Source organism: Myotis yumanensis, unplaced genomic scaffold (assembly GCF_028538775.1).
Source record: "Myotis yumanensis isolate MYYU_CA2020_CCGP unplaced genomic scaffold, mMyoYum1.0.hap1 SCAF_11, whole genome shotgun sequence".
NCBI lineage: Eukaryota > Metazoa > Chordata > Mammalia > Chiroptera > Vespertilionidae > Myotis > Myotis yumanensis.
Window position 1 is genome coordinate 12,360,902 of NW_027223762.1, and position 12,162 is coordinate 12,373,063.

The 12,162-nt window shown below is 41.3% G+C and overlaps 1 protein-coding gene across 2 annotated transcripts in view; it reads left to right on the forward strand.

Annotated features, from left to right (window-relative positions):
• Positions 1 to 12,162, forward strand: part of BABAM2 (BRISC and BRCA1 A complex member 2) — a 351,823-nt gene that overhangs the window by 257,863 nt on the left and 81,798 nt on the right. For both annotated transcript variants that reach the window (XM_070428913.1, XM_070428914.1), the window contains one exon: positions 9,454 to 9,553. In XM_070428913.1, coding sequence (XP_070285014.1) covers positions 9,454 to 9,553 — 100 coding nt within the window. The remainder of the gene's footprint in view (positions 1 to 9,453; positions 9,554 to 12,162) is intronic.

Genomic DNA, 12,162 nt, shown 5'->3' on the forward strand with positions numbered 1-12,162 from the left:
GCATGGTAGCCCAATCAGCTACAGCCTGCTTCGTGTGTCCTGCAAGCTAAGAATGCTATTCACATTTTTAAAAATGTGTTTTTATTGATTTCAGAGAGAGGAAGGGAGAGGGAGAGAGAGACAGAGAGCAACATAATGATGAGAGAATCATCGATCCACTGCCTCCTGAATGCCCCCACTGGGGATCGAGCCGGAAACCTGGGCATGTGCTCTAACGGGGAATTGAACTATGACCTCCTAGTTCATGGGTTGACACTCACCTACTGAGCCATGGTGGCCGGGCTGCTTTCCACATTTTTAAACAATTAGAAAAACATATAAAGAATAATACTTTGTGACTCGTAAAAATTATGTGAAATTCACATTTCAGTGTTCATAATAAAATTTTATTGGAACACAGATGTGCTCATTTGTTTAGATGTTGTCTGTGGCAGTTTTTGTGCTATAGCATCAGAGCAGTTGCGACAGACCTTAAGGCCATAAAGCCAGCAACACTTACTACCTGGCTCTTTACTGAAAAAGTTTTCCCAACCCCCATTCTACACCCTTAAAACCTTCCTTTTCACAGTGACTATTTCAGAAAAGATATCTTGGGCAGCCTGGAGTATGAAATGCGCTTTTATCATTGGTCTGCTGTTCATCGAGTTCCCAGCAGTTGCTCCAGTACTGGGCCTGTTAAGTATTCTCTGTGTCCCCCTCACTCCAGCCCATGTTGACTTAACAGTTTCTTTGCCCTGCCTTCTGGTTACCAGCATGTAACTGTGTACTTCCTTCTGTCCATGTCTACACTTAGCAGTGGTCACCTTTTTTTCTGGTTGTTTCCATAAATGTCCCATACTAGGCATTAGACTCCTGAAGAGCATGGATGGTTTTTTTTTACCTTCCTGTTGTCCATAGTCCCTCTCAAATAGTCAGTGACCTAATGCCTTTGGGATGGGAAACATTTGCTTTAGACACACCCTCCCTCATTCCCAGTCCCCCAGATTATTCTTATGCAACCGTGAAAACTGCTAATGCAGAAAATAATTTACAATCCCAGTTTTACTGTTTCTAGTTTTAAAACCTTGGGGAAGTTATCCATCTCAGGCCTCAGTTTTCTCATCTCTACAATGAGTATATTGATACCTGCTACCTACTTTGTAAGGCTATTGTAAAAAGCCAACTGAATAGCACTTTGGAAACAAATTGTCAAGTCCTATGTATCAGTATCCTGGGTTATCTCATCCTCTGTGTGTGTGTGTACACATGCATGCGTGCAAGCCCAGCTCCAGCTCCCTACGTATTAGCTCATTGAGCAGAGAGACCATAAACAGCATTAGACAGTAAATGTCAGTGATATCAGTGAGCAGGAATCAGGTGGGTACCCTTCTCTGTCCTAGTCAGGCTGAGGGATGTTTCCAATTTTCTGCATCTTCCTTTGACCACCATTAAAACCTGTGTGCAATGAGGAGATGGAAGTTAGAAAAATGCTTATGGGTTTAGTCTGGTAACTATTATAGGCATTGTTTTGTTCCAGCTTTATTGAAGTAAAATTTACAAAATTGTAGGATATTTAAAATGTGCGTGATGATTTGATATACGTATGTGTTGATCGTTTTCAGTAAACATGTTTTAAAGGTAATTCCTAGGAAAAGTAACCTCTACATGTTAATAGCAGAGCAGTAAAGTCATTCATTTGGAGCCTCAGCCTTGACTGGTTTTGAAATAGTCCCACTTCTTAAAGAAATTGTGATGGAATCAACTTTAAGTAATAAGCCAAGGATCAAAATGCAACAAGGGGGGGGCCCTGCTGGGGAGCTCCTTCCCTAGGTTGTGGGGTCAATCCCCAGTAAGGGCACATACAGGAAACAACCGATGACTGTATAAATATGGAGCAACAAATCCGTTGTTTTCTCTCTCTCTCTCTCTCTCTCTCTCTCTCTCACTCTCTCTCCATCCCTCTCTCTCACTCTCTCTCTGAAATAAATTTTTAAAAAATTTTTAATGCAACAAGAGGAAACAGGCTTTTTTTCTTTCTTAGCCTGTTCATCTTGCGTGGCCCGGTACCATTATAAATAGTTCATACCAAATCCTAGTAGAACATCTGCTAAGGTTGTTGTTTTAGGGAGCTTACTTTAAATGCTTTCCACATGCTAACAATTCTGCTGGTGGACATCTGTTAGGAATACTGTCCCTTAAAGGCTTTTTTGAGATGTTAACAAACTTAAAATACACATATCTGAGCAAAAGCTTGGTTAGTGTTCGTGTCATTAGATATATTCTGTTTGCAATTACAATATTCCCATCTTGAGAATTGCTTTCAGTGTAGCTTCCTTGCTTGCATTCTACTTCCTCTCTGTTGGAACGTGGTCCTCTGGCCCTCAAAGTTCTTCCAGGTTTCCAGGGGTTCACTTGCCTGGAATGAAAAAGGCTCCAATCATTCAGTTCAGGCACCTAAATAAGTTCAATAAATGTTTCTGGAGGCAGCCTCGGGGGCTCAGTCAGCCCAGGTATCTGCCCGAAACACCCAAACTGGAAGGAGACTGATGAATCGGTACATGTGGGACCAGATGGCAGGGCCTGACCAGGACTCAGAAGTCACAAAAGTGTAACTGAAGACCTGACAGTGGGTAGATTTAGGTCAGAGAGACCTGGATTTTGATGTCTCTCCACCATTTACCACCTATGTGACCTTAAGGAGGTTGTGTTGTTTCTCTAAGCTCCGGCTTTCTCATCTGTAAAATGGGTCAACACCTTTCTCATAGATGAGTGTGAAGAAGAGATGATATCGTATAGGCAAAGCACCTAGTACAGTGGCTGTCCATAGTGCTCCGAAAATGGAGCCATTATTCACTGCTCCATTCTGTGGAAATGTCATTTTCCAGCTAAATTCCTCATATTGTCTTTTAAACTCTCTTTATGTATACTGTGCCTAAGCAAAGAGAAGATTTGAATTATTCATATAGTAGGCATTCACATTTTTAAATTACTCTATTTAATAATTCCATGACCTTCTAAGTAATTTAACTTAACAATTTCAACTTCTTTAGACTTTGTTCCAGAGGAACATTTTCTGAGTGTTTAATCATATTTATCGTTGTCTCAGAACATTTCCATATTTATATGTCCCTCTAAAAACGGGAAACAAGACATGGAATACAGTACTCCACTGCCGAGTAGACCTGGCGGTAGACCACTCTAACCGAAGATGTGGTCTGTGCCATGAGTGTGTTTAGTGGAAATACAGACCTATTATGGCCAGGCCTACATCCATGCTTCAGGGAACCTCTCGTCGAGTTTCACTCGGAAAAGGACAGAGGCTTTGGAACCAGAAAGACAGTGATTCAGTCCCATCCCTGCAACTTGTTGAGTAATCTTGGAAAAGATACTTAGATTCTTAGAACCTCAGTTTCTTCATCTGTAAATTGGGCTAATTAAGTCTATTTGGCAGAGTTGTTATGAGGTTTAGAAATAATGAAATGCCCATTAGAGTGCCTGGCAAAGTGGATACTCAATAAATTAACAGTGACTTTTGTTTTACTGTAATGGCTCTCCTGGCAGGCCACCAGGAAGCACACGCTGACGTTGTAGAGTTGCCCAGATTCTTGAAGGCCTGGCATTCTTGTGCCTTGCGGGGAATTAACAGTGGTGCCCTAGTTCAGACTGGGAAACTCGAGACCGTAAACAGAATTAGGCATGCAGTTAGTGCTTGTAGAATTGAAGGCTCGCCTTTCCTTAGGATTTCTCTTAACTTGGGGGCTAGTGGACGTGTGTGCCCATCTACCACCTGGAAGTTCCCTGTTCCCATGCTTCAGCCTTCAACACTCCCCTGAGTCATACTGTGGAGGAGGCAACTCAGACCCGATTCCGAGGCCAAGCAGGACACTAAGGCTGATCAGTGTCTCTGACAGCACCTTCACGTCACCCTTGGACGTGGAGCACTCAAACCAGAGGCATGTTAGAGTAAAGGCTCGCTCGGAGTACTGGTGCCATTTGAATACTAATGTGACTCTAACTGTTACTCTAACCCTTTAACCCCCTAAGAGAGATGGGTCTTTGAGAATGGTGTTATTCCTACTGCCCTGACAAGAAAGTTGAGTAGAACCAAAGGGCACACTTGGCAGAAGCAAGAACTGTAATTGAGAATCACTGCCCTCAGGTTTGCCAACTCTGGTTTGCTCGATTTGGCCAGTAAGGTTAGAACCCCGCTCAGGGAGGAGAGAATTGCTGTCAAAATCAAAACCCCATTGTCCCAAGTCAGGCTTTCAGACAGGCCGACTCCACGTCGTTTTCATGTCCAAATGCTAAAACACAGTTCCTTTCTGCTGCCTCACTGCAGCCAAGGCGTCTTCAGTATCAGAGATGCTCTATTTGCAAACAGAGCAAGGTTCACAGAGGGCTGCATTCGCTGTGTAACAGACAGTTCTTATATTTGACTTTTAGAGCCAATGAGACGGGGAGTGTTTTTCTGGTTACCTTTTGGTCTATTTAACCCCACTGTTGGAAAGGCTTCTCAAACTCTGGCTTTGTCCTTCTGATGCATAGCTACAGTTTCAGTTCCAAGGATTATCAGCTAATTTCCTATTTCATTTCAGTCCAGAAAGAGATAGAAAGTACTTTCTCAAAAAAACCCTTTTCCCCACTTTCTCCTCCCAAGTTCAGCCTGCGACTGCCACACCAATGGACTTTTCCTCACCTTTACCCGCTTTCCCACTGCACCGCTCTAGAGATCAGAGGAATCTAGAGCAAGTGGTCCCTTTCATCTCCTCCTGCCCCTCCCCAGCCCCAGGCCAGCCCCTGATGGGTAAGTCAGGATCAGCCCTGCTTCCTGGGGATAGCCCAGTGAGCCTGGAATCTCTGCTGTGGGGGAAAGGGGGGAGTCTTCAGTTGTACATGCTCAGCCCCGTGTATTTTGATGCACGAATATTGAGTAATTAGAGATCACAAGGTCTTACCTCCATCTTGTACCCTTTAAAAACATAATAGCTCCTTTATTTTATGGCACTTAACTCTGTTTATTCAGCGTGATCAGGGCAGCATCCAGGCTGTAGCGAGCTGTTAAATATTTACCTGCGAGGCGGATATTTATACATGAATCAGCAGCAGTTATCAGCGTGTGACGCTGGAAGTCAGGTTCAGTACCCTCACAAGCCAAGGAACTACCGCACCGAGTTCCATACAGGGCAAAAGGTGTCCTTTAAAAAGACATTTTTGCTTAAAATATCCTTTACAGCAAGCATGTCACACTCAAAGACTAACACGGGCCAAGTAAACACGGTTTAAGTGTATGTGGGCCACAAAAAAACAAAAGCTTCAATTTTCATAGAAACGTAGGTTTATTTCAATAGAGACATGCTGAATACAAAAGGCTGAAATAAATGAGTAATCGTTAACATAAAATAATAGAACATTTTAATAAAAATTAATATTTTTTCTTGAACATTTACTTACCTGAATAACTGCACAAATTAATAAGCGTAATGCAAATAAACCTATTTTTCTTGTTCTCTGAAAGCGAAATATTTCCTGGTGCACACACCAAACAAGTCAGTACAAGACTAATGACGTGGCAGTCGGTTGCTAAAATATTTGCTGCTAGTATTAGTGGAGAGAAATGATGCGCCTGTGCGTAAGGTGTGTAAGGGAAGTGAATGCAACACGATTATAGTAATCAGTCATTAGCGAACATTGTAGTTCGTTATTAATAATTATGTATAACAGGATATTGTAAAAATTAAATTACAAAATTTATTAAAACGTTTCTTACATACTGTTATATTGGCAGGGCCGCAAAAATATCCGAGGACCTCGAGTTTGACACGCTTGCTTTACAGTATCTAAAGCGCTTCACACATTGAGGTTTACCCTGCACAGCCATCAGAGTCATTCACAGTCACTCATCAGAGTTAGACAGGACAGAGCAGTTGGTCCTTCACATCCAAGATTCGGTGGATCTGGTGGTTTGATGGTTGGGTTGCAGAGCTGAACGAATGGGAGAGGAAAGCTTGCTCTGCTGCCCTGTGGAAAACGGGAAATGGGCTGCCCATCACAGCGCCTGCGCTAGTGGTGGTCCGAGGGCTGCTGGAAGCCCGTAGTCTCATTGGGATCCCAGCCCAGCTCACTGTGGCCCTTTGTAGATGAAAACTCCCTCGCTCTCTGGGAGGCAGGTGATTCGGCAGTCACAGCATGACCCTGGCAACAGGCAGGCCTGGGTTCAGATCTCAGCTTACCATTTTCTAGTTGTGCAGACCCAGGGGAATTTCTTCTGCTCGCTGAGCCTCGATGTCTTTACCTATAAAATTACAGCGATAATTCCTGCCTCATTGAATTGTGGGGAGGATTAAATTAGATTATGGAAAGCACCTAGGAACAAGTGCTAATCTTGATCATCACAAAAGCGGACTACAGAGAGATGGGCCTGGCGGCGAAGCAGCTGGTCTCGGGGCTTCTCTGCACCTCCACTTCTGTCCGTCACTACAGGTCATGTTTGGTTAATGGCTGTATTTCCAAAGCAGAGAGAATTTCCTGTTTCGAGGATTACCTACAGACTATTTCATTCCTTACTAGTATATTCAGTTTAATGAGTACTTAAGAACTTATCCTGTAATATTTTATGCAGGTCAAAGTCCATCACAATTAATTCTAGGGAATTGTCAAGTTTTTTATTTTCTTGGAATTTTAGTTTGCTCAGGATTATTGCTCTGAGTAAGCTGCAAGAAGTCTGGGTCTTGGTATTCTCCATGTTATCCAGATATTTCACCAGTAACTATAGGATGTAAATATTGAATTTCTTTTCCTTGTTCTATAGAATTTTCTTCTTAATTGGTTTTTCATCCCTGGTTACATGCGTGCCCTCTGTGTACTTTTTAATGCAAAAGACAGGCTACAAAGCCTTTTTTCCAATCCTCAAGAAGTCACAGGAGTCTTCCTGCCCTCATCAGAGTCTAGGCTAAACCTGACCCAGTGTCTCCTCTGCAAGAGGCAAATGGGAGTGATGCTCTTGCTGGTTCTGTGCGGTGGCAGAGTGGATGACTCATTAATGTCACACTTAGTCCAGGGCTGTCCTCGCTCCCTCAGTTGTCAGAGTTGTGCTTTTCAGGTATCATCTGAGTAGAAAAAGGCGATGGCGGATGGATCTACTCCATCTTGACTCCTCACATCACCTGGAATTTTATGTGTTTGTGGGTTTTCATCGCCATAAACAAAAAAAAATAATGCTCATTTTTACCAGAAAGATTAATTTCAGCAGTTTGTAGTCAGCCAGAAGACAGGCTGGTCTAGAGCCCTTTCAGTAGTTATGTGGATTGTTTCCGGTGTCATAAGCTCTAGACCAGTGATGGCGAACCTATGGCACGCGTGTCAGAGGTGACACGCGAACTCATTTTTTTGGTTGATTTTTCTTTGTTAAATGGCATTTAAATATATAAAATAAATATCAAAAATATAAATCTTTGTTTTACTATGGTTGCAAATATCAAAAAATTTCTATATGTGACACGGCACCAGAGTTAAGTTAGGGTTTTTCAAAATGCTGACATGCCGAGCTCAAAAGGTTCGCCATCACTGCTCTAGACTGAGCCTGTCGGCTCCAGACTACACACATAGGGACAATTTTCTAGACCAGCGGTTCTCAACCTGTGGGTCTCGACCCCTTTGGAGGTCGAACGACCCTTTCACAGGGGTCGCCTAAGACCATCCTGCATATCAGAGATTTACATTACGATTCATATCAGTAGCAACATTACAGTTATAAAGTAGCAACTAAAATAATTATATGGTTGGGTCACAACATGAGGAACTGTATTTAAAGGGCCAGAAGGTTGAAAACCACTGTTCTAGACTGTTACTGTGAACTGTTTTGCTTCCACTTGCAATCTTTTTTTAAAAATGTATTTCAAAGAAGAAGGGAGAGGGAAAGAGAGATAGAAACATCAATTATGAGAGGGAATCATTGATTGGCTGCCTCCTGCATGCCCCACACTGGAGATTGAGCCTACAACCTGGGCATGTGCCCTGACCAGGAATTGAACCGTGACCTCCTGGTTCATAGGTTGATGCTCAACCACTGAACCACACCAGCTGGGCTCATTTACAATCTTGTAGTTGTGGGGACTTGAGTAATGAATAATCACAGCATGAAGGGATTTTAGGGGTCTTTTTGTATTCCATAGTATTATAGAGAGGGCTTAGGGGTTATAGAAACATATAGTACATTAAAATAAAATTCAAATAAGAAAAACAAATTAGGACCAAAGGAAAGTAAGAGTAGGAAAGATGAAATCAAGGTGAAGGCTATATGAAATACATGCTGTAAGGCTCTGAACAATTTCTTTTAATAATCGTATGCTGGTTAATTTAAACTGGAAAGGAATCTCCATGAAAGTCCATGGGAACTATTACTGGATCAACGTTGGGTCTTAGTTCTTAGATCAGTGATTTTTCTCTGTTTGTTTTTATTTTGTTTTTCTTTTTTTAGATAGGTGATTTTTTTTATTGTACCTTCTTGTATAGATGAATTAAATATCAATGTTTATTTGAACTAGTTGCAAATTTCCTACCCCTGTTGGCCCACAGTCATGGGACCAGGTAGCACAATATTTCAGAAAGTGTTTAATTAGTTGGCACCATTTAAAAATTGAGAGATTAAATCATCTGGATTGCTGGCTTCACTTGAAAAATTAGGATATGGTCATACCAGGCTCATGTTCCTACATGTCTGAGATCAGCTGGAGTTGAGTGGTAGAGAGCCCTTTCCACTCACTTACATCCCCTGCCTGGGCTGGGTACCCTGGAGTTTGCATCGCCTGCCCTAGACCGCCTGCCTCACACTAAAAATGAGGAAAGTAAAGCCCAAACGGGGCTGCCCAAGGCAACAAAGCTGGTCACCGCAGAATCGGCGCCTTCAGTGCAGTGTCATGATGTTGTATTAGTTCAGTTTAGTGCCCTTCGGGTGTTCAATGGATGACTTACCTTTGCCCAGCACTGAATTAGGCATAATGGAGAGTATGAAAGTCTATGTTTCAGTAATGGGTACAACCCATTAATGTTGGTAAGACATTTATCCATGCCAATTAAAATTTGCTAATTTTTACTGTTGTGTGATAGGATCATTAGTTGTTATTCATTAGTTTTAGTCATGTATAACATGAGCATGCTGATCTAACAAAATGGATTAAGATACAAATCTATAATAATAAAAGCATAATATACTAATTAGACTGGACGCCGAGCAGCGGAATGACCATCCAGACGACCTTCCTGACAAAGTCGGGACTGCGAGTGCTGAGCCCCTTGCACGAATTTTGTGCATCAGGCCTCTACTGTAATCATAAAGCAAAGCCCGTATTCCCACCATCATTAATTCAGGCAGTTGGTGGGCAGACTTTGATAAGAGAAGTCAAGTCTGTTTGGGTTATCACTTCTTCAATGGCTTGAGCCCTAAAAAGAGTGTCCACTGTGCTCTTATCCTTTCAGCGCACTTGGAGGCTCCTCAGCTCTTCACATTCCAGCTTTTCCAGGAGGAGGATGTCTCATTGATTACGTCCCTCAAGTATGCCACCTGCTCACCAACAAGGTAAAGGTAACCCCCTTGTGAGGCCCTTTTCCAGGGTAGCCCGCACCCAGCACCATCCCATTGAGCAGGCACCACCCTCTTCACCCCATCTTCTTAATTTCCACCTCCATCTAACAGCGGCCTTTCCTACTTTGAGTTACGATTTATCAGTTTCTCTCACTATTTCTTTACCCTCTTTCTTCCTTTTCTAGGGATTCTGACCTCCTGTTCCACTCTTATCTTTAGCTTTTAAATTTGCATCTCCCCTTTCTTGAATTTCCTTTATGTCCTAATTATTTGCTAAATCCACACCTTCTCAATGGCTTAAAATTGTTGAACTCCTTCATTTTCTTGTAGTCCATGCGTGCATGTGAGTATGTATTTGTGTGTGTGTGTGTTTGTCACTGGTTAATATTTGGGTAATTCTATAGAGCTGCCTTCATCTCCTGCTGCTTTTCTGTACTTCACGTGTTCACAGTCAGTTCTTGATTCTCCCTGTCATGCCTCGGAGCCATTTGCCGGATTCCCGATCCTAGAGGCAAGGTTTTCAGGTCAGCTGGGCTGTGGCCAGGCTCATCAGATTATCTAAAGCTTTCTGTTGGCTGCATTAATGAGCCATTACAAGTAGCTGTGTTTGCATTAATGGTTGTTGTCAGATATCTTCAGGAAGTATGTCCAGCCAGTGTATGTAGCTAAAAACTGGAGATGTTAATCCACAAGGAATACTGACTTTCTCCTCCTACGTGGACTGACTCCGTTTGCTTAATTCCCAAAGTGGTGTTTTCTTTGCTCCGATTGATTGGTTCACATTGCCTTGAAAAATAAGTCTTTTGTTTGTCTTTCATTCAAAAGATAACTCAGCTTTAAAAAAAAAAAATGCTCATCTCTACATAGAAAATATCTTAAGAGTACATAATATCTCAAAGGCTTCAATATTATTTTTTAAATGTCAGAGAAATGAAAACCTGGCAACTCTGCAGTCTGTGGGCTTGGCACGGATTCCAGGGTATTTAACTTTCATTGAGTGGCTGCTTTTCATTGGACCAAATTCCCAGCCTCTACCCTCCTATGGAGCTGATCAGCGGACAGCCTTCTTACTTACATTGTGAGACTTTGCACTGCCTCCCAACCTGTGTCCCAGGATTACGGAGAAGAATGCAAACTTGGTCTTCCGAACTGAGTAGAAAGCCTTTTTAAAGCTCTCCAATTGAGATTAATTTCTAGTCATACATTTTTCTCAAAAAAAAGTATAATACATTTCCCCAGAAATACAAGAATCAGTTTGTTTTTCTTATCTGGTTTCCTTTCATTAATTTTACTTGTCTTTTAAAATTGATGTTCTTCTGCCTGCTACTAACGAGGACAGCATGGCTGCTTTTAGAAACAATCTCTTCTAATGAATTTCCATAATTACATTGGAATCTATCTTTATAGCCAGTTTTGTTGTGGGTTTCTGTTAAAATGGTTTTCTGTTTTTAAAATCAAGTGTACAGAACTGTTTTCATCCCCTTTCTAAACAAAGCCACTTAAGCAAACTTATCATCTGTTTTTCTTTTCCCAAAATAACATTTCTGATCCTGCAGAGTAAGCACTGTTTTTATAAATTGACATAAACCCCCATTATATAAATAGAACTGTTTTACTTTTAAAGGGTACAACATGGCTATCAGTACCAATTGTGTCAAGGTTATTTCAAGCACTTTATCTCAAGCTTTTGTGAGCCATGAAACACATTGTGGCCACAGCCAGTATAAACAATTTGGGGGGTCCTTTTCTCCCACTGTTTCTTGCAGCCATTAGAAGGACATTAGAAGGAACGTATTTTTGTATTAGAAGCTGATGGGTAAATAATTAACTTTCAGATAGATGCCTAGCTTTCTGAGTTCACAGGTGTGGTTTTTTTTTTTCACTTTTTAAATATATTTTTTATTGTTGATAGTATTACAGATATCTCCCATTTCCCCTCACCTCCCCCCCGGGTCTTCACTACCTTATTGCCTGTGTCCATGAGCTGTGCATATAAGTGTATTAAGTTCTTTGGTTTATCACAATTTTTAATAGGAACTGTCATTTGGAGATAATAAGGAAAAATAAAAAGGCAAAATAAATTCCTTATTTTGGATATTAGGATTTAAAAAAAGAAGAATTAAGCATTATCCTGCCTTTTCAATAGGAGGTATAGTTCAGGATAACCAAATCATTTTATTTGGTGAGAAACTGAGAATTCCAGCTGAAAAATGCAGAAGAAATGACAGAATTCAGAAATCACCATTTTTTCAGGCCCTAATGAAAGAATTGATTCAGACAAGCATCTCCAACAGATACTGAAACCATGAATAAAAGTTTTGGGGAACTAGATCTTCACAAGCTTCGAGAGGTATACCCATAGATTACTCACTGTGATAATCTGGCTGTCATCACCTGAACCAGTGATCAAACCCAGTATTAATTTTCTTGCCAAAAATATTTAACCTGAATCTAATCACATCTTTAGCTCTAACTTTCAATTTATAGGAAATACAGAGGATAGTGGGAAAAGGAAAGAACCAGAGAATTTAGAATGCAGAACGTTCTACAACACAACTTGCCCAATCACTTTGAAAAGTCATTGTCATATACTAGTATGCATG